This window comes from Terrapene carolina, unplaced genomic scaffold (assembly GCF_002925995.2).
Source record: "Terrapene carolina triunguis isolate 2854851 unplaced genomic scaffold, T_m_triunguis-2.0 Scaffold211, whole genome shotgun sequence".
In the NCBI taxonomy this organism is placed as follows: domain Eukaryota; kingdom Metazoa; phylum Chordata; order Testudines; family Emydidae; genus Terrapene; species Terrapene triunguis.
This window is the reverse complement of record NW_020664562.1, coordinates 31,643,282-31,666,048: the sequence shown is the minus strand read 5'-3', so window position 1 is coordinate 31,666,048 and position 22,767 is coordinate 31,643,282. Positions and strand designations below refer to the sequence as shown.

Genomic DNA, 22,767 nt, shown 5'->3' with positions numbered 1-22,767 from the left:
CTTTCTTCTTTGATCTCTCCATCTGAATTCCTTCTCTCTGATCACCCTCTCCCCTCATTCAACATCACACCACACATTTGTCCCATCCCTGCCCTGTCACTGGGCCTTCTGCAACCTCCAGTCTATCAACGTTCGTGAATTCTCTACTAGATCAGGCCCCTCCTCCCAACCCTCTTGTCCACTCTCCACTCTGCTTTTTCCTCCACCCATGCCCCTTTCTACTACAGTGAAGTCCATTACACCAATTTCAGACCTGCCTTGCTCCCAGCATCTGCTCTCTCCATTACTGTCCTTGTGCTGCTGAACATCCTGGGACCTCACTAACTTCCTCCACTGCAGATTCCCTCTCCTTCAACTATCATCTGAAGGAGCAACTACACTTCTCCCACATTGAGTCCCATGCCCACAGTCCCCATCACTTCTTGGCACCATTCAAGTCCCTCCTTAAATCTCTCCCCTTCCTATCTCTCTGCACAGGATCTTGCAGACTTTCAGAGAGAGAAAAACAAAAACAAACAAGAAAAATGAACAAAATCCACCAGGAATCTCCCCCTTGCACCTCCTCTTCCCTTTCTCCTGTCACCAGCTTTAAGGTCTTTTGCCTTTTCTCCTATAAACACCCATATCTTCCCCAGTGATCCCATTCCTCTTCCCGTCTCCTTACTTCTATTGCTCATTCTTCCCTTATCCTTCTTTCTCAACCTCTTCCCTTACAATATGAACAATGTCCTGGTCTCCCCTGTCCTCCAAAAACCATCCCTCAGTCCTACCTACGCCTCCAGCTACAGCCCCAGATTGCTCATGCCTTTAAACTCCTTGAACAGTCTACTATCAATGCAGTTACTTCTCCTCCAATCCAGTCTTGGACCCCCTCCATCTGGCTTCCAGTGTTTCCACTCTACTGAAACCTCTCTTTCTAGGGTCTCCAATTATTTCTTCCTACACAAATCTCAGCCTCTACTCTGCCTTCATCCCCTTTGATCTTCCTGCTGTGTTTAATATTATAGATCATCCTCTCTTTGATATCATATCTCACACTGGGCTTTCCAGATACTGCCCTCTCCTGGGTCTCCTCTTACCTCTCTGACTATTTCTTCAGTGGATCTGCCTCCTTTCTCTCACTCTGTGAGAGGGCTCTGTCCTTGGCCCTTTGATCTTCTGACTTTAAACCTTATTTTTGGGCAATAATCGGTTCACATGGCTTCAGCAGTCGCCTCTGGGCTGATGGCTCACAAATCTCTCTCCAGCACTAAGTCTCCTATCCATCTGTACTCTCATCTTCTCTCTCCAACATCTCTCCTCCTGGATGTCTTAAATAGAACATGGTCAAAACCCAACTCCTTATCTCTTCTCAAACCTTTTCCTCTTCCCTCTTTTTCTATCACTATTGATAATGTCATCCTCCTCCCTGTCACTCAGGTCTGCAATCTCGGTCATTTTTAATTCCTCCCTTTCCTTTGTCCCATACACCCAAGCTATTTCCAAATCCTGCCACTTCCTCTTCAATATCTCCAACATCTGTCCTTCTCTCTCCAGTCAAATATCTCATTCAGATCTTATTACTCCAAGTCCCAGAGGCCTCTCTTCTCCAGCCACCCAAAAACACACGGTGAGCATTCTCTCTCTCTCTCACACACACATACACACAGTGAGCAATCTCACACACATGGTGAACGCTCTCTCTCTCAAACACACGGTGAGCGCTGCTGGCTAAACTTACATTGCTTGGCTATTGATTTGATCATAACTTCCCGCTCTGAATCCTCCCGCTGGCTCCCCATTTGCTACTGCATCACCTTTAAGCTTCTTGTCACCACTTACACAGCTCTGTCTCTCCCTACTTACTCTCTCTTAACAAGCTTCATGTTGCCCCTGTCCCCTTTGCTCCACCAAGTCTCCAAGTCTCTTCTGACAGTTTGCCAGCTTCTCACATAAATCAACCCTGTGGATTCTTCCACATGGCCTTCTATGCATGATATGATATTCCCAAGCTCATCCTCAAAGCGGTACATTGTCACATTTAAGTGTCGCTGAAAGACTCCTCACATGTTGCCTACAGTGACTCAAACAATACCATATATAAAAATTTTAAGCTTCTCATTACAGGAGTGTTTGGAAAGTGCACAACACATGCAGGTGCTATCATAAATAATGGCATGGAAGCAGACTTGCTGTTGCACAGGGTTCAAAGACACTCTTTTCCACACACACCCACACACACACCCACACACACACCCCCTTTGCACCTTCCTTCCCTCATATGACCACTCCACCCAAGTCCCTGCTCACAGCCTACTATGGTACTTTAATAGTACAAAGAGCTTTGGGGCAAAGTACACTTCTTGTGCAAGCTGTTGTAAGCTACAGATAAAATTTTCTCTGTTAATATGGCCTTGAACAATGCCAGTGTTTTTGACTTGCAGACTTTTGGATAACAAAGCTGCTAGAAACGGTGACATTTCCTACATTCATTTTCAGCAGAGTAACTGAAATAATTAAGTAGAACTTCCTTAATTATCAGGATTAGCCTTCACCTGCAGCTTCAGCTATGTAGAAGCCTACAATAAACTGCTACAAACCTCTACAGCAAGGGCTCAATATTCTCAAAGTGGAGGAGTTAAAAATAATTATTTCTAGCACAGCCAAATGCAAGAGAGATAAAGCAAGAAAGCTAGTGAAAATGAGAGGGAGTGACAAACTGACATCAACCTTAATTGTTTCTCAAGCTAGAAAGGCCACTTCAGGGATTTTTTACTCCACATATCAAGTATCAAAGATCAGAAATGGCTATCTAGAATACTAGAGGGATGGATTAAATGGATAAAAAGAGCTTCAGTTAGATATGGGCTATTGTCCAGAAATTAAAGGAAACTGAACAAGAATGTGAGACGTTGTTAGAAATGACAGCAGATAAATCTATCTTTTCCCTTTGTGCTACCTGAAAAAAACAAACACTAATTTAGGGTGCAAGGAGGCAGCAATAAACTTCAGTACAATGCCAAGAGGTTTATAAATGTTTATAAGAAATGCAAGGTACCACCCACTCCACAAATGCCCCTACAAGTAGCTCACACAATATATCATTTTACTTAAAAGTTGTAAAACTGATCTTTAATGCTAGTCATTAGCAAATCAGATTGTGATATAATCCTAATATAGTATCTCAATGTCTAAACATTAGCTATATTATAGTAACACACTAAGGCTAATTCCTGATTGATACGCTATCCTGCTGTGAACAGTAAAAAAGATCCGTACCCCATGATATAATTATTCTAATTAAAGATAAGCTGCAAGAAGTAAAAATAGGAGAGAATACTGAAGGGTGGGAAAGGAGAAAGAGGATGAGGGTAAGAGTAAGTTTCTTCCTAAACAATACTGAAAGCAGTATACTTTTCGGTATCGTTTGCTACAGAGCTTTTTGGGATTCTGATCTATGGAATTTAGATACTGGTGTTGTTAATGAAATCAAAGTTTTTAAACACTTGTGTACATCCATTCTCCAACATGTTGAAACACATTTATATAAGCCACCTCCCACCATTGTGCTATAAAGCAAAAAAATAAAGTATCACAAAAAGAAAACCTCTACTTGAAATTCAAACCAGTAAAAACAAATGAGAAATTCAATACAAGGAGAAAGGGATGTTAAGGTATTACATATAGGGCAAATAATGATAAAAAAAAAGTCCCAGAGGCCTTAGGCAAAAGTCTTAAGGTATTTAATAGAAGCATAAAGAAATTATCTAAAATGATTGTCAGGGGCCACTGGATCCCCATCCAAGGGGCCACAAAGCTACAATCACCTGCCCACTTGAGATGTGATTCCTATGTGGTAAAACTCATGGAGGAGCCCTTGAGTATAGCCAGGGTCTATGCCATTTATGATTTTAATAATCAACAGTGCCAGGTTAAAGTCAACCTGACACTTGGTAGACAGCCAATATCCACAACATGGGGTGGATGTAATATGAACACACCTGCTCCAATCAGTGAACAAATGTAGTATAGTCTGGACTAGCTGCATGCAGCTGAGTTACCCTGCAAAGAGAAATCTCAGTAATTGAGACTTGTGGTCACGAGGGCATTGTACTGCCTGTCATGGTATACAGACCAGACTCTTGTAATAACTGTAATGAGGATCCTTTGAAGCTGCTGGAAAAAAGAGACCCCTTGAAGTTCTCCTTAGCGCTCTAACCACATCTGGTAATGGAATAGGCAGGTGACCTTCAGAGGTGGGTACGGAAAATATGTCCTTCTCCAAAATGTGAACAGCTATTTGGGGTTCCTAGTATGGGAAAAGTTTGCAGCTATCAGCATCTGGGATTGAGTCAAAATTCCTGGGGGAATCAACAAGATTCTGCACTAGCATCCACATGGATTACTGCCTCCCTACAGCTTCCAATAAAGCCTCCTCTGACTAAGGCCTGGTCTACACTACGACTTTAATTCGGATTTAGCAGCGTTAATTCGAATTAACCCTTCACCCGTCCACACAACGGAGCCATTTAGTTCGAAATAAAGGGCGCTTAAAATCGATTTCTGTACTCCACCCCGACGAGCGGAGTAGCGCCAAAATCGATTTTGTCAATTCGAATTAGGGTTAGTGTGGCCGCAATTCGATGGTATTGGCCTCCGAGAGCTGTCCCAGAGTGCACCATTGTGACCGCTCTGGACAGCAATCTGAACTCGCATGCACTGACCAGGTAGACAGGAAAAGCCCCAGGAAAATTTGAATTTCATTTCCTGTTTGCCCAGCGTGGAGAGCACAGGTGACCACAGATACCACAGATACCTCAGCTCATCAGCACAGGTAACCATGCAGGCTGATAATCGAAAAAGAGCACCAGCATGGACCGCACGGGAGGTACAGGATCTGATCGCTATATGGGGAGAGGATTCAGTGCTAGCAGAACTTCGTTCGAAAAGACGAAATGCCAAAACTTTTGAAAAAATCTCCAAGGGCATGATGGAGAGAGGCCACAATAGGGACTCAGATCAGTGCCGCGTGAAAGTGAAGGAGCTCAGACAAGCCTATCAAAAAACAAAGGAGGCAAACGGTTGCTCCGGGTCAGAGCCGCGGACATGCCACTTCTACGCCGAGCTGCATGCAATTCTAGGGGGGGCCGCCACCACTACCCCACCTGTGATCGTGGAATCCGGGTCGGGGATAGTCTCTACACCTGAGGATTCTGAGGATGGGGAAGAGGAGGAGGAGGAGGAGGACGAGCTTGCAGAGAGCACCCAGCACTCCGTTCTCCCCAACAGCCAGGAGCTTTTTCTCAGCCTGACTGAAGTACCCTCCCAAGCCAGTAGCCAAGACCATGACCCCATGGAAGGGACCTCAGGTGAGTTTACCTTTTAAAATATAAAACATGGTTTAAAAGCAAGCGTTTTTTAATGATTAATTTGCCCTGAGGACTTGGGATGCATTCGTGGCCAGTACAGCTACTGGAAAAGTCTGTTAACGTGTCTGGGGATGGAGCGGAAATCCTCCAGGGACATCTCCATGAAGCTCTCCTGGAGGTACTCCAAAAGCCTTGCCACAAGGTTTCTGGGCAGTGCCGCTTTATTCCGTCCTCCATGGTAGGACACTTGACCACGCCATGCTTGCAGCAAGTAATCTGGTATCATTGCCTGACAAAGCCTGGCAGCGTATGGTCCCGGTGTTTGCTGGCATTCAAGCAACATCCGTTCTTTATCTTGCTGTGTAATCCTCAGAAGAGTGATATCGCTCATGGTAACCTGGTTGAAATACGGGAACTTAATTAAGGGGACAGAGGTGGCCATTCCTACTGGGCTGTTTGCCCCTGTGGCTGATAAGAAAACCTTCCCTGCAGTTAGCCAAGCGTGGGGGGGGGGGTGGGGGCGGGAGAGGGGGACCGGGGGGTTTAGTTTGGGTTCTGCAGGGATCTTCCCTGATACCTGCCACGCGGTGGGGGGAGGGATACAGCGATCATCCCAGAGAATTGGATGGTGGGGGGGTTAGTTTGTTTTCTGCTGCTGAAGGTTAAACAGGAAAACCGCAGCAGTCAACAGGCTTTGCTTGGTATGTGGGAAAGGAGGGCGGAGAAGCCGAAAGACAATGGCTTACCATGGCTGCCTGCAAGCTGAATTCTGTTGCCCGGACCTGCGTCTGTGATCTCTAACACCAAAGCCACAGGCACTCAATATTAAGATGGAAAATGCGACCTTGTACTGAAATCACATGTGCTATGTAATGTGAATAGTGTTTTTCACCATGAAAGAGTATAAGTATTGTTCTGTAAAATGTATCAATTTAAAAAATTCACTCCTTTCTTTCAACTCTCCCTACAGCAGCTGCAAATTTTTCAAGCCTCCCTCCTCCGTCCCGAAGGCTATCTCAGATAAGGCGTCGTAGAAAGAGGACGCGAGACGACATGTTCACAGAAATAATGGAATCCACACGCAATGAAAGAGCTCATTTGAATGAGTGGAAGGACACTGTATCTAAATTTAGGAAAGATGCCAGTGAACGTGAGGTCTTGAGGGACGCTCGAGATGAGAGGTGGCAGGCTGCAACGCTGGGGCTGCTGCGTGACCAAACGGACATGCTCCGGCGTCTGGTGGAGCTTCAGGAACGGCAGCAGGATGACAGAGTGCCGCTGCAGCCGCTGTATAACCTCCCTCCCCACTCACTATGTTCCATATCCTCCTCACCCAGACGTGTAAGAACGCGGGGGGGGGGGGAGGCTCCGTGCACCCTCCCACTCCACCCCAGTGGACAGCCCAACCAAAAGGCTGTCATTATATTGAATTTGAGCAGTGGCCTTATACTTCCTTCATATCCTCCTCCCAAACCTCACCCAGATTACCTTCTTGGTTCTCTCCCTATGTTTATAATCACTTAATAAAGAATACATGATTTTTAAACGATAGTGACTTTATTTCCTTTGAAAGAAAGCTGGGGGGAGGGTGGGTTGCTTACAGAGAATGAATGAGTCAATAAAGGGGGCTGGTTTTCATGAAGGGAGAAACAAACAGAATTTTCACACTGTAGCCTGGCCAGTCATGAAACTGGTTTTCAAAGCTTCTCTGATGCACAGCGCTTCCTGGTGTGTTCTTCTAATCGCCCTGGTGTCTGGCTGCGCGTAATCAGCAGCCAGGCGATTTGCCTCAGCCTCCCACCCTGCCATAAAGGTCTCCCCCTTACTTTCACAGAGATTGTGGAGCACACAGCAAACAGAAATAACAATGGGGAGATTTCTTTGGCTGAGGTCAGAGCGAGTTAGTAGCGATCGCCAGCGACCTTTTAAACGGCCAAATGCACATTCTACCACCATTCTGCACTTGCTCAGCCTGTAGTTAAACAGCTCCTGACTCCTGTCCAGGCTGCCTGTGTATGGCTTCATGAGCCATGGCATTAAGGGGTAGGCTGGGTCCCCAAGGATAACTATTGGCATTTCAACATCCCCAACGGTTATTTTCTGGTCCGGGAAGTAAGTCCCTTGCTGCAGCCGTTTAAACAGAGTAGTGTTCCTGAAGACGCGAGCATCATGAACCCTTCCCGGCCAGCCCGCGTTGATGTCGGTGAAACGTCCCTTGTGATCCACCAGTGCTTGCAGCACCATTGAAAAGTACCCCTTGCGGTTTACGTACTGGGTACCCTGGTGCTCTGGTGCCAAGATAGGGATGTGGGTTCCATCTATCGCCCCACCACAGTTAGGGAATCCCATTGCAGCAAAGCCATCCACTATGACCTGCACATCTCCCAGAGTAACTAGCTTGTGTAGCAGCACCTCAGTGATTGCTTTGGCTACTTGCATCACAGCAGCCCCCACAGTAGATTTGCCCACTCCAAATTGATTCCCGACTGACCGGTAGCTGTCTGGCATTGCAAGCTTCCACAGGGCTATTGCCACTCGCTTCTCAACTGTGAGGGCTGCTCTCATCCTGGTATTCTGGCGCTTCAGGGCAGGGGAAAGCAAGTCACAAAGTTCCATGAAAGTGCCCTTACGCATGCGAAAGTTCCGCAGCCACTGGGAATCATCCCACACCTGCAACACTATGCGGTCCCACCAGTCTGTGCTTGTTTCCCGGGCCCAGAATTGGCGTTCCATGCCTATAACCTGCCCCATTAACAGCATGATCTCCAAAGCACCGGGTCCCGCGGTTCGATAGAATTCCATGTCTATATCCTCATCACTGTCGTCACCGCGCTGCTGTTGCCTGCTCCTCTCCGCCTGGTTTTCCAGGTTCTTGTTCAGCATAAACTGCACGATAAGGCGCGAGGTATTTACAATGTTCATGACTGCTGTCTTGAGCTGAGCGGGCTCCATGCTTGCCGTGGTATGGAGTCTGCAGTGTTCACCCAGGAAAAAAGGCGCGAAATGGTTGTCTGCCGTCCGTTGCTTTCATGCAGGGAGGGAGGGAGGGAGGGGTGAGGCTGTACCCAGAACCACCTGCGACAATGTTTTGGTCCCATCAGGCACTGGGATCTCAACCCATAATTCCAATGGGCAGGGGAGACTGCGGGAACTATGGGATAGCTATGGGATAGCTACCCACAGTGCAACGCTCCAGAAATCGACGCTAGCCCCGGTACATGGACGCACACCGCCGAATTAATGTGCTTAGTGTGGCCGCATACAATCGAATTTATACAATCTGTTTCCCAAATTCGAATTATATAAATTCGGATTAATCCTGTAGTGTAGACGTACCCACAGTCTACTTATACAAACACACAATATAATGGACTTTCAAAGAACTACACAGCCATTCCCCCTTCTTCCTTAGCTCATTTCTGTATACATACAGCCTCAGCTATATTTCAGACATTGATTTTTGTCATCCATGGACTATATTTCACCCTCCACCTTTACCGTGTACTGGCGCCTTGTTACACTGTGGTGTGACCATTTGTTCAGAATGGTATACGAAAAGGGAAGGTAATATACGATTTTTACTTTTAACACCCCAGCGCATCTTTGCAAGAATGTGCAAGTATCAAGTAAAAATGAAAGCGTGAATGCTTGTTTAACTGTTGTTTGTGCTTCCTGGTCTCCATTTTGAATTCCACATGATGATGGTGGTAGTGGGTTGATACCAAGGCACTGGCACGCATTCCACCATTAGTGGACGCATGCTGCTACCCGTAGCTAGTAATATATTTTGCTTTGGGTCATAAACCAGAAATCCCTCCCATTCCTTTAACAACAAACAGCAGCAGCAAACATGGAGCGAGAAACTTATCAGGCTCTGGGGCTACTTCTGCCGATTCTGCAGCAGGCTGCTCCTCCTGGGGGTCATCAAACTGCCCCTCTGAGTATTGACTCAGGACATGCTACAGCTGCTCTGGTGGCAAAGCCTCCTCAGGAACTAGTGTGAGCACCAGAGTTATTTTGCTAGCCTGTTCCGGCTCCCCTCTGATTCAGGGTTCAGAAGGTCGCCATTCCGACTGATGGTGACCTACTGTTGGCTCCACACTCAGCACAGTACCCACCACCCCATCAAACTCCTTCTAAAAGAGGTAGGATGATGGAATGTTCCCAGAGGTATGGCTCGCATCTCTCGCTTTACAATAGTTGCTCTTGAGCTGCTTAATCCACTCCCGTCACCGGTCCAGTCAATCCCCAACTCTGCCAGCTTTTTCGCTCTTTCCTGATATGCATAGACATTTCTAGCACTCTTACTGAACTAGAATGTTTTGGTCACCTCACACCAGGGATATACCAAATCTGGCTGATCTTGTGACCAGGTTGCAGCGTGCATGGTAAAGGACTTCTAGTCAATGGCCACTGCAAATGCACAAGAAGGTTCACTCTGTTTGCAGTTCAGTGGTCAGAAAGGAAGGGTTAAATGGCAAGCAGCTGTGCTTGAACCAGGGGGTTGCTTCTGTTGCAACTACTTAATGTGTTTACACTATCCAAGATGGTTTGTGTAAAGTGGGGCAGTGTGTCCATATGCACAGAGCATCCCATCTAACCATGCCTTACCTATCCCATAACTGAAGGCACAGCCCTCTAGACCAGATTCTAAGCTTGGTAGGAGATGCACTGAAGCAGTACATCAATACATATAGTTATACAAATGCACTTTATTATATGATATACATTTTCCAAATGTTCAGACATTCTCTAAGAGTTTCCAAAGTTATACTGCAATGTATTGGAAGTCGGAAAGAGGAGGATGCACAATAAAGTGAATGGCCCTACACCAAAGTATATTTTCTCCAAAGATTCAAAGACTTACACAATCTTTCCAAAGGCCTTTCTGTTGTAGATTCAAGTCATGAGAGAAAAACATCCACAAGCCACAGAGGCTACATCTATAATCCAATAAAAAAATCTGTGGCACCAAGTCTCAGAGCCCAGGTCAGTTAGCTCAGGCTCATGGGGCTTGGACTCCAGGGCTGAAAATTGCAGTGTAGACATTTGGCCTGGAGCCTGGACTCTGAAAATCGCCCCACACTGGGTCCCAGAGCCTGGGCTCCAGCCCAAGCTTGAACATCTATTCTGCAATTTTATAGTCCTGTGAATCCAAGTCAGCTGTCAAAGCCAGCTGCAGCCATGCTACAGGTCTTTTACTGTAGTGTTGACATACCCTTAGAGTGCAGACAGACAATTAACCCAAGCATCATACCTAGGAAGAAATAATCTATTTGGAAAAAAAAAAAAAAAAAGACTTTACTGTTTATGTAATAATGTCTGAGAAGAGTAAAAGACAAAAACTTAGTAAAGCCTCCAAACACAAGTCAGACGGCAGAGTGCTGCTAGGAGCTGCAGGAATTATGAACAAGGTTCTGTGAGCTGAGCTGCACAATAGACCTGAATTATGGAGCAGGAATCCTGGACTACACGATAATGATTTTTCTACCCCTTCCCCACACTAGTACAAACTCTTCATTATTGATTTCAACATTAAATTCAATGTATTTTATGCAGATTTGTATATTGCAAGCACAAAGATGCTTTCCAGAAATTGTCAAGGAGAAGCAGGATGTTGCACCAGGGAGACAAAATTCCTCCTCCCTTATTACACCTTGACAGTAATTAACTGTTCCACTGCACCCAGACCTACTGCCTGTCTCTACATCCAACAGTGACAAAGAATTTTTGTTAAAATGATCAGCAATGAAATAGTTAATCTAAAAGAGCATAATTAAACTGCAGTCTTAACTCCCAAGTGAGACGCATGGGGCATTTTATGTTGTGGAGCACAATTATGCAGTAAGTTTAAATAGATGAATAATTATGTAGCTGCATAATCATATTATAAACACATGGGCCCCCAAGGGCAAAAAGGCATTATCAACAAGCAAAGCTTCAACTCACGAAAAACTACCTGACTGCACTGGTCAAAAACAACAAGAATAGTCTTTAACTATACTTCCCTTCCTCCACCTCCTCCCCTAAGGAGTCAGGGGAGGGAAAAGCTGCTGTCCTAGAATAAAGGGCTTTTACCATTTGACGGCGAGACCCTAGATGACCAAAACTAGAATGAAACCGTATATTATATATATATATATATACACACACATATACACATATATACATACACACACACCTACCTGAGAATGTATGGTACTGTGATCCACATGGGATTCACCGCAGCCAACATACGAACATCTATTCTGTCAAACAAAAATAAGAGAAATAATTATGGTGCAGTATACTCTGTTAATTCTTTTTAGTGAGTTGTCAAAACATACCTACAGAACAAAGTGATATGGCTTCCAAATGCATTTTTAATTCAAGCTATTGTATATTTGCAGGATTCTGAAAAAAGCAAGGTATCATGCAAGGTAAGCACTGCAATAAATAATATAGTAAAGCAATGAGAATGCTGCAAGATTTTCCTCTGAATTTCCTTGATTTTGAGGGTGGGGTTAGACAATGTTTTTGATGTATGTCTTCTCTTCAGCTGATTTAACTTGATCTTTTTCTTATTTAAAAAACAAAGTGTCCAAGATATTCTGAAAAATCCATGAAATGTAAACATGCCACTATCAATTGTGTGTGTATTATTTGGGATCTTTAATTCAGAGTTTGCCTCTAATCTGTCAAAATTGTTAATATTCAATATGTCAATCATTTCAACATCAGTGCACATTTATATGCACATCAAGGCTATTGACCATCTGAACATTATTTTATAACCCACAGATTTATTACCCTTTAAGTATGTGCCATATTTGAGTTACAAAATGCAGTGTCTATTTACAATTCAATAATTCTATTATTACAGTTCTGTTCTAACATGTATTTGCTGAGCTGGTATGCAAACTTGAAGCTGTCAGTATGATGCTAACCTCAAGACATTGCTATTAGTCCCTCATTTCCATGAGCGCCAAACACAAGCACTTAAGTAATCTGTACATACTGTTTGTGTACATTAACACATATATACAGATGCTGCTCATACAAAGCGTTGGTACTTAAACGTCAAATAGCTCCTCTACGTTTGCATTAACTGCTTTCTAAAACTTTAATAGCATGCATTTACAGAAGATAACAATAGATACTGGTTAAGCAATGAGGCATAATGAAGTTTCTATCATGCTGGGATCTCACCATGTGCTGGGTGTTTGGCTAAGCACAAAGGGGAAGGCAAGGTGCCAAATCATCCAAGAAGAAGAGATATCACACCATGACACCTCCTTTGAAGTGTCTTATTGTGACTATAATATCACCCTATGGAAATATTGGTAGGAAATTAAAATAAATTATTCAATAAATGTCCAAGTGTTCCAGATTAAAGCGGATATAAATTCAAAACAGACAAAAAATGATTTTTGTTTAGCAAATGCCTCTCTTTTTGTTTAGCAAGTGTTCTCTCTCCCCTCCCCCCACCCCCTTTGGTTTTGTGACTTTTCCACCTGATATTCCCATCCTTTCCACTCCTTCCACTTCGGTTTCCTCTGCTAAAAGGTTTTTTAGATGTAATTTGGTAGCTTAAAAAAATAGCTTAATGAGAAATTGTATAAAACTTCAGCCAACATTCTCTCTTTTTGAGAGAAAGAACAGAAAAATCTGTTATTCTTCTTGCAACCAGGATTCTCTTGAAGAGGAGGGGGGGTGGAAAGCAATTTTAGAAATATATACATACTGGCTGCTCCCTGTCACCTTTCAGCCCAGATTTGAGTGTTGACAAGAGATATGCATCTGAGCTCACTGAGGAGTTGAAAAACCCTGCTGAGGCAGATCTGCACACCTGCAGCACCTCGAGTGACATTTTACAGCTGATTCAGCTGCACTTCCCCTCTTGTATCACAGAGATGCATCTTAATCAGAAGCAACATTCTCTCCATTCATTTTTTAAAAACATCTGGAAGCCCCCTTCATGCCAAAAGCTGGGAGGGTGAAGCAGCAATATATCTTAATGCTGGAGGTAAGGTGGTTAAGTTATTTTAAGAGGGAGAGGGAAAAGAGGTAAGTAGGTAAGGACAAAGCCTGAAGAAAGAATACTTTTCAAATGTTTGTATAGGATTTTTAAATGTTTGAATAAATGTTTATTTTACTTGTTTTGCTTGGTGATAATGAAGCGACACTAGGTCAGGGATTCTCACAAAAAAATTTTTGGTGGCCTCAGAGTGCAGCCACCATCTGTTGCTAGTGGCCACTCTGACAATTTTTCCTAAAATACTTAATTAACTTTAGGAAAAACAAATAAATATGCACATATACATGTCAACATCATTGTAATTTATGTAGGATTTTTTTTCCAGACTCAATAAAAAAAATCATTAACAGTTGTCTCTATTCTCTACTGGGCCTAACAGAATAGAAACATAACTAAGGTGCTTTGTACGTTCTTGTCTTTTTTCTTATGTCTTGATTTTTGGTTGCCTTTTTTTTTTTGTGTTAAGATGTGCTAGTTACTAAGTTTGCTGTGAAAAGTGATATTAAAAGTACAAATATCACTTTTCACAGCAGACTTACTCAGCCCCGGCAAGCTTTGAGACAAATTAAGCCCTGGATGGGGAGGTGGATATGGAGGTAGTGGGGGCCAAGGGCACTGGAGGGGGGAGTGATCTTGGGGCCAGAGCTTGCCACCGTATGGCCCGGGAACAAAGCCTGAAACCCAGTGGCTGGAGCCTTCCACCCGCCACCCAAGGGCTGAAGCCTGACCCCACCAACCCTGGGAAAGTGGGGAACTCACTATCTGCCTGCTCCTCCAGCTCTTGTGTCTCCAGAGGTGGGCAGGGCCCAACCACTGCTGGCTTTTCCCTCCCCCCATCACCGCCCAGGAGGTTGTGGCCACAAGAAAAGTCCCTGGTGGCCACATGCAGACACAGTGGCCGCATTTGAGAAACACTGCACCAGGTAATGCTGTGCTCTGACAAGTCAGAATTTACTGTAAATACCAATAGTATTTCCACTCTTTGTAAAGCAACTCAAGAAATGTAATTTGTTGTGATGCATTAAGACCTTCCTAGGACTACTGACCAGGCAGAACATAGGATTTCCTAAAACTATTTTATAATTTACCTCACTGACAAATAACCCTGGAAAGGCCAGTGAACAGACAGCAAAATTTCATTTTTAAACTCATGATCATTTTCAGTTACAAAATGTAAGTGTGTCTGAATCTTGGTTACAAAGCAAATCACTTTGAGGCTAAAAGCATGTATGGTAAGCATTGATATAAAGCAATGTTTAGAGTTAAATTTTAAGCCCCTCAGAATAGCTGTTTGTGCAGGAATTGCTGCAAACCTTTACATACAGCTTCATTAGAGGAGTACCCAGATCTATCACACATATCCCCTGCAGTAGATCAGCTTACCTCTAAGCATGCCCAAAGGTTTGGTCCTCTAACTTTGCAGTCCTGACAAGTGCCCTGTTAATAAAATATAGATAAGGAATTATTTTACTAATCCAGTTTCCAGGGATTGGTTCTTAGCCCAATGCTATTTAACATTTTTATCAATGACCTGGAAGAAAACAAAGTCATCATCACTGATAAAAGTTTGCAGATGACACAAACATTGGGGGAATGGTAAATAATGAAGAGGATGTGTCACTGACGCAGAGCAATCTGGATAGCTTGGTAAACTGGGTGAAAACAATATGAGTTTTAATATGGTTAAATGTAAATGTAGACCTCTAGGAACAAAGAATGTAGGCCATACTTACAGGACGGGGGACTCTACCTGGGGAAGCAATGACTTTTGAAAAAGATTTAGGGGTCATGTTGGATAATCAGCTGAACATGAGCTCCCAGTGGGATGCTGTAGCCAAAAGAGCTAATGAGATCCTGAACGCATAAAAGAGTAGCAGTAAAGAGGTTTTTTTACCTCTGTATTTGGCACTGGTGCGACCACTGCTGGAATACTGTGTCCAGCCAGTTCTGGTGAACACAATTTAGGAAGAATGTTGATAAATTGGAGAGGGTTCAGAGAAGGCCCAGGAAAATGATTAACTAAAGCAATGGTTTTCAACCTTTCCAGACTACTATATCCCTTTCAGGAGTCTGATTTGTCTTGCGTACACCAAGTTTCACCTCACTTAAAAACTACTTGCTTACAAAATCAGACGTAAAAATACAAGAGTGTCACAGCACACTATTACCGAAAAATTGATTACTTTCTCATTTTTACCATATAATTATAAAATCAATTGGAATATAAATATTGAAGTTACATTTCAGTGTGATACTTGAGCCTGTTTTTCACTTGTGAGCTTTGTCTGAAGCTGGAGCCCCAGGCAGTGGGTGGGGCGGATGCCCAAGCCCTGCTGCCCGGAGCTGAAGCACTATAATTTAGCTTTACAGGGCGCCCTGTGGCAAGTGGTTCCAGGCAATGGCCCTGCTTGCCACCCCTAGTATCAGCACTGCACTTGCAATCTCCCTAAACCTGTCCTGAGACACCCCCCCCTCCCCCCCCCCGGGGGTCACAACTGTCAGGTTGAGAAACACTGATCTAGATTGAGTACTCCCTGGAAAACCTGTGCATACCCCCAGGGGTATGTGTACCCCTGGTTGAGAACCAGTGAACTGAAGGATTAGAAAATATGCCTTATGACTGAGCTCCTTGAATCTCTCTCATTAGCTTAACAAAGAAAAGATTACGGGGTGACTTGATTAGTCTGTATCAGAGGTGGGCAAACTACGACCCGCAGGCCACATGCAGCCCGCGGGACCGTCCTGCCTGGCCCTTGAGCTCCCGGCAGGGGAAGCTAGTCCCCAGCCCCTCCCCTGCTGCCCCTCCTCCCCCGCAGCTACGCCACTGTGTGGGCAGCGCAGCTTGCGCCTGCCTACCTCCCAGGCTTTCCAATAAGCCAGTCCTGCCACTCTGGGCAGCATAGTAAGGGGGTGGGGAGCAGGGGAGTTGGATGAGAGGCAGTCAGGGGACAGGGAGCAGTTGGATGAAGTGGAGGTTCTGGTGGGGGCGGTCAGGGGATGGGGAGCGGGTTGGTTGGATAGGCGTGGGAGTCCCGGGGGGGGGGGGGGGGGGGGGGGGGGGGGGGGGGGGGCGGATGGGGGGCGGGGGCCAGGCTGTTTGGGGAGGCACAGCCTTCCCTACCCGGCCCTCCATACAGTTTTGTAACCTCGATGTGGCCCTCGGGCCAAAAAGTTTGCCCACCCCTGGTCTATATGTACCTTCGAGGGAACAAATATTTAATAATGGGTTCTTCAGTTTAGCAGAGAAAGGTCTAACATGATCCAATGGCTGGAAGTTCAAGCTAGACAAATTCAGACTGGAAATGAGGTGTACATTTTTAACAGTGTGAGTAATGAACCACTGGAACAATTTAATAAGATCATGGTGGATTCTCCATCATTGACAATTTTAAATCAAGATTGGATGTTTTTCTAAAAGATCTGCTCTAGGAATTATTTTGGGGAAGTTCTGTGGTCTGTGTTGGACAGGATGTCAGACTTGATGATCACAATGGTCCCTTCTTCCCTTGGAGTCTATGAAAACCAATGCAGTAGCATGGCCCAAGAAAACAAGACTCCAGTGCAAAACAACACGAAGTAACTGGTACTGCAATGAAGACTTTAAATACTCAGTAGCTTATCACCAGATGAATTTACAATTTCTGTAATCTAGTCTTAGTTTAAAATCAAGAATTTTGTTGATGCCATTCAGTTTTTGTTCCGCTTCTATTATCTTATTAGAATGTGCCAAAACTCTCTAAATTTCTTAAGTGTTCTAGAATAGAAGGGAATAGACATCAAGAGAAAAGTCTGCTATACAGCACAATGTGATATTTCATTTGTTATTTGGGGCTTAAAAAGGAACCTAAGTGTAAAGTTTAAGTACATATACCATCTCATTTTAAGCTTTCAAGGTCACACTAACAGACACTGGTGATCATTTTAAAACCAACCATTCTGGGGCTTGTCTTTCCTTTAATACAGAAGCATGAAATTTTTTAATCTCAAAATAAACCGCATACAAAAATATGTAGTAGCACAGGAGTGCCATATTTCTGAACAGAGAAACAAGAACCCAACTGTTGCATTTTCAGTTTAAGAAAATATACATAAAGCAGAAGAAGTTGGAGTCTTTCTCCACCTCAGAGCCACTATAGTTATGAATTATTAAAAATTTCAGCTGCCATATTTAAAGAGGTAGGAAGCAAAGGTTAGATAGAGCAGAGGTTCTCAAACTGTGGTCCTTGGACCAAGGAGCATGTGGCGGTCCAGTGAGAGTTGGCTGGTCACAGGATGCTAGCTTCTTCTCCTTATTTTCTCTGATAATAGCATTAAAAGTCAGCTAAAATACAATAAATTCTTTCTTCATGTTACTTTTCCACCTTAGCGATTGTAGTTGCTACAGGGACGTTACCGGATTGCAAATGAAAAGGGAAGCGGTCTGTACAATCACAAATAGGAGCCAGCCCACAAAAATCTATCTTAAAATATAGTCCATACTATGAAAGAGGTAAAGAACCCTTGAGACAGGCTAGCTGGTACTGCTGGTATATAATTATTCATCTTTAAATGTAATGTATGAAATAACTAGTTTTACTGCTTAATCAGCTCCATTCTTCTTGTTTCTTTTGTTTAACAGTAGAACTCAGATCGTGTACGCTGCAATTTACAGTGTAAATGGTAAGATTTTAACCTAAATATTTTGTCCATGATAACATTTACCACTTAAATGTGTTGCACAAACAGTAATTTGTCGATCCATTAGCAACAAGCCTTGCAGCTAAAATACACAACTGGTTTTACTCCAGCAGGGAACCAACTAAAGAACTGAAACTCACATGAGATTTCTGTATCAATTCTTCCTTTGTTATTTCGCCAACCGATTCCAAGTGTGGGCAATCACTGCTGAGAGCTGACATTTTAATAACAGTAGTTTTCTAGCTCTTGTAGCTTTTAAGATGAGGCAATATCTACAAAACAAGAATAAAATAAATTAAGTATAACCTGAAGAAATTTTATTCTTGTAAGCAGTAATATTAGACATTTGACAGAGCTGCTGTATACATTTAACCTTATAATATAAAACCAGGACAATCCCATTATCTGTTCAATTAAATAAAAGTACACTTGGAAAATGCACACACTGCATTTTAAAATGAATGCAAATAACTGTTTATTGAAAGTAAAAGAATCTAGTAAATAAAATTAAATACAGCTGAACCTGCTAAATTGCAAGCCTGCACTAAAATGGATTTTTGTATTTGTAACTTACTGAGACATAGACCTATGAAATCCTGCTACCGTGCAAGCAACAGGGCCAATGTAGGTGAAGTCATGTTCCCCCACACTGAACAATGAGGGAGAACCTAATCACTAGGGCCCTACCAAATTTGTGAAATTGACCGTGATCATAGGATTTTAAACATTGTAAGTTTCATGATTTCAGCTATTTAAATCTGAAATTTCATGGTGTTGTAATTGTAGGGATCCAGACCCAAAAAGGAGTTGGAGGATGGTCGCAAGGTATTATAGAGGGGGTTGTGATACTGCTACCCTTACTTCTGCACTGCTGCTGGCGGTAGCACTGCCTTCAGAGCTGGGCAATTGGAGAGTGGCAGCCGCTGACTGGGAGCCCAGCTCTGAAAGTAGAGCCACTGCCAGCAGTAGCTCAGAAGTCAGGATGGCATACTGCCACCCTTACTTCTGCGCTGCTGCCTGCAGAGCTGGGTGCTAAGTCAGCAGCCACCACTCTCTGGCCGCCCAGCTCTGAAGGCAGCACAGCAGTAAGGACAGCAATAGTGCAAACCCCCTAAAATAATCTTGCAACTCCCTTTTGGGTCAGGACCCCCAGTTTGAGAAACTCTGGTCTCCCCTGTGAAATCTGTATAATATAGGGTAAAAGCGCAAAAAAAAACCCATAGATTTCACAGGGGGAAAACCAGATTTCACAGTCCATGACTCCCTTGTTGAAGGAGAAAGAAGCAGACATAGGGAACTTTATCCTGGTCTCATTTATTTACAGTGACATATACTCCTGAGCAGGCATATTAGATGTCAAAAGGAAAACGTCACATGTAGTACAGAACTCTTTCCTTCAGATCTTTGCCAGACTTCCACTTTCTCTGATGCAAGGCTGGTTTAATGCCAAAAATCTTTTGTTAGAAGCATACCTACGTTGTCTCAGACCTGGTCACTTGGTCAGATGTCAGTTAAAACCACTATTTGGTGGTTGCACAAATATATCTGATTGTTTTGCAATACAAAGGAAAAAACTAAACTAGTTATATTCCCTCAAATGCAAGGTATGTATGATTCAGTGGTTCTCAATCTTTCCAGACTACTGTACCCCTTTCAGGAATCTAATTTGTCTTACATACCCCAAGTTTCACCTCACTTAAAACTACTTCCTTACAAAATCAAACATAAAAAAATACAAAAGTATCACAGCACGCTATTACTGGAAAATTGCTTACTTTCTCATTTTACCATATAATTACAAAATAAATTGAATGGAATATAAATATTGTACTTGCATTTCAGTATATAGAGCAGTATAAACAAGTCATTTTCTGTATTCAATTTTAGTTTGTACTTGTGACGGGTTGGATCACAGAAACCCCCTTGGGAGCTGCCACCCGATGTGCCAAGACTACCCCTGCTTCTGTTTTCCCTGCCAGCTCAGGACTCCAGCCCCCTGTCTTGCTGAGCGAGACACTCCCGTCTGGCTCCAACACAGACCCAGGGTCTGAATCACTTGTTCCAATGCTGCAAGTTTACCCAAAAACAGCTCACAGGAGTGTGCTTGTCTTTAGCACTCAGATGCCCAACTCCCAATGGGGTCTAAACCCAGATAAATCCGTTTTACCCTGCATAAAACTTATGCAGGGCAAACTCATAAATTGTTCGCTCTCTATAACACAGATAGAGAGATATGCACAGTTGTTTGCTCCCCCAGGTATTAATACATACTCTGAGTAAATTATTAAATAAAAAGTGATTTTATTAAATACAAACAGTAGGATTTAAGTGGTTCCAAGTAGTAACAGCCAGAACAAAGTAAGTCACAAGCAAAATAAAATAAAATGCGCAAATCTATGCCTAATCAAACTAAATACAGATAAGTTCCTCACCAGTTCCAGAATGCTCCCTTTTACAGGCTAATCTCCCTTTAGCCTGGGTTCAGCAATCTCTCACAACCCCTGTAGTTACTGTCTTTTGTTTCAGTTTCCTTCAAGCATCCTGGGGGGGTGGAGAGGCTCCTTCTTTAGCCAGCTGAAGACAAAATGGAGGGGTCTCCCCCAGGGTTAAATAGACTCTCTCTTGTGGGAGGAGACCCCCCTCCTCCCTCCTATGCAAAGTCCAGCTCCAAGATGGAGTTCTGGAGTCACCTGGGCAAGTCACATGTCCCTGCATGACTCAGTCTTTACAGGCTGAAGCCATTGCCCACATGGAATCTTGCATGTCTCCAGGAAGACTTCTTAAGTGGACTGGAGCATTCCAAGATGCATTGTTCCCTGATCAGGTACTTAACCTGGCGAATTCCTTCCTAAAGAAGCTGACCAAATGCCTCCCAAAGCTTACTTAGAAACCAAGCAAGCATACAGCCCATATTCTTAACCTCAAGTAGAAAATGATATATATATGTACAAATAGGATGAATAGATATAGTAGACCATAACCTTTACGGAGATATGTTACCTGGCACAGGCAGCACAAAACATATTCCAGTTATGTCATACATACATTTATAAGCACCCCCTCCCCATAAAGCCTTATGGGGTACACTGTCACAGTACTGACTTCGCTAACGCTTTTTATGTAGCTTGTTGTAAAACTAAGCAAATATCTAGATGAGCTGATGTACTCCCTAGAAGACCGCTGCGTACCCCAGGGATACGCGAACCTCTGGTTGAGAACCACTGGTCTATAGCCTGTGCAATCTGACAGCCTTTACTATGCTCTCCCAAGAACTTTCTCTTGATCCACACTGCTCAAACAGCTACCATCTTATTCTCTCCTCTGATTTATCACCAAAATTTGGAACATACTGTGTAGATTTCCTCTCCTCCAACTCTTTCAATAACCCCTTCCAGAATGAATCACCTATACCAAGTTCCTAAACTAAATCATACTAATGAGTTCACAGATGCACTTCTCTATTCTTTGTATTCTTTTCTATTGGCTTTTGCAGCTCTATGTTTCTTTGGTTCTTCAACTACACAGAAGGACTGGAAGGGACCTTGAGAGGTTATCTAGTCCAGACCCGTGCACTCCTGGCAGGACTAAGTATTACCTAGACCATTCCTGACAAGTGTTTGTCTAACCTGCTCTTAAAAATCTCCAATGATGGAGATTTCACAACCTCCCTAAGCAATTTACTCCAGGGCTTAACCACCCTGACAGTTAGGAAGTTTTTCCTAATGTCCAACCTAAACCTCCCTTGCTGCAATTTAAGCCCATTGCTTCTTGTTCTATCCTCAGGAGGTCAAGAACAACAATTTTTCTCCCTCCTCCTTGTAACAACCTTTTACATACTTGAAAACTGTTATGTCCCCTCTCGGTCTTCTCTTTTCCAGACTCAACAAACCCAATTTTTTCAATCTTCCCTCAAAGGTCATGTTTTCTAGAACTTTAATCATTTTTGTTGCTCTTCTCTGGACTTTCTCCAATTTGTACACATCCTTCCTGAAATGTGGTGCCCAGAACTGGACACAATGCTCCAGTTGAGGCCTAATCAGCACAGAGTAGGGTGGGAGAATTATTTCTGTCTTGCTTACAACACTCCTGCTAATACATCCCAGAATAATGTTCGCTTTTTTTGCAACAGTGTTACACCATTGACTCATATTTAGCTTGTGGTCCACTATGACCCCCAGATCCTTTTCCACACTACTCCTTCCTAGGCAGTCATTTCCCATTTTGTATGAGTGCAACTGATTGTTCCTTGCTAAGTGGAGTACCATGCATTTGTCCTTATCAAATTTCATCCTATTTACTTCAGACCATTTCTCCAGTTTGTCCAGATCATTTTGAATTATAATCCTATCCTCCAAAGCACTTGCAACCCCTCCCAGCTTGGTATCGTCCGCAAACTTTATAAGTGTACTCTCTACGCCATTATTGAAATCATTGATGAAGATATTGAATAGAACTGAACCCAGAACTGATCCCTGCGGGACCCCACTCATTATGCACTTCCAGATGCTTCCCAAACTCTGGGAACGGTTTTCCAACCAGTTTTGCACCCATGGTACAGTAGCTCCATCTAGGTTGCATTTCCCTAGTTTCTTTATGAGAAGGTCATGCGAGACAGTATCAAAAGCTTTACTAAAGTCAAGATATACTACGTCTACTGCTTCCCCTCGTCCACAAGGCTTGTTACCCTGACAAAGTAAGCTATCAGGTTGGTTTGACATGATCTGT

General features: G+C 43.5%; 1 protein-coding gene across 1 annotated transcript in view; it reads right to left on the bottom strand.

Annotated features, from left to right (window-relative positions):
* Positions 1-22,767, bottom strand: part of LOC112109813 (ubiquitin carboxyl-terminal hydrolase 33) — a 96,317-nt gene that overhangs the window by 61,741 nt on the left and 11,809 nt on the right. The window contains exons 2-4 of the mRNA XM_029912386.1: positions 18,183-18,314; positions 14,749-14,802; positions 11,534-11,596 (exon numbers count right to left, since the gene is read on the bottom strand). Coding sequence (XP_029768246.1) covers positions 11,534-11,596; positions 14,749-14,802; positions 18,183-18,263 — 198 coding nt within the window. The 5' untranslated portion in view covers positions 18,264-18,314. The remainder of the gene's footprint in view (positions 1-11,533; positions 11,597-14,748; positions 14,803-18,182; positions 18,315-22,767) is intronic.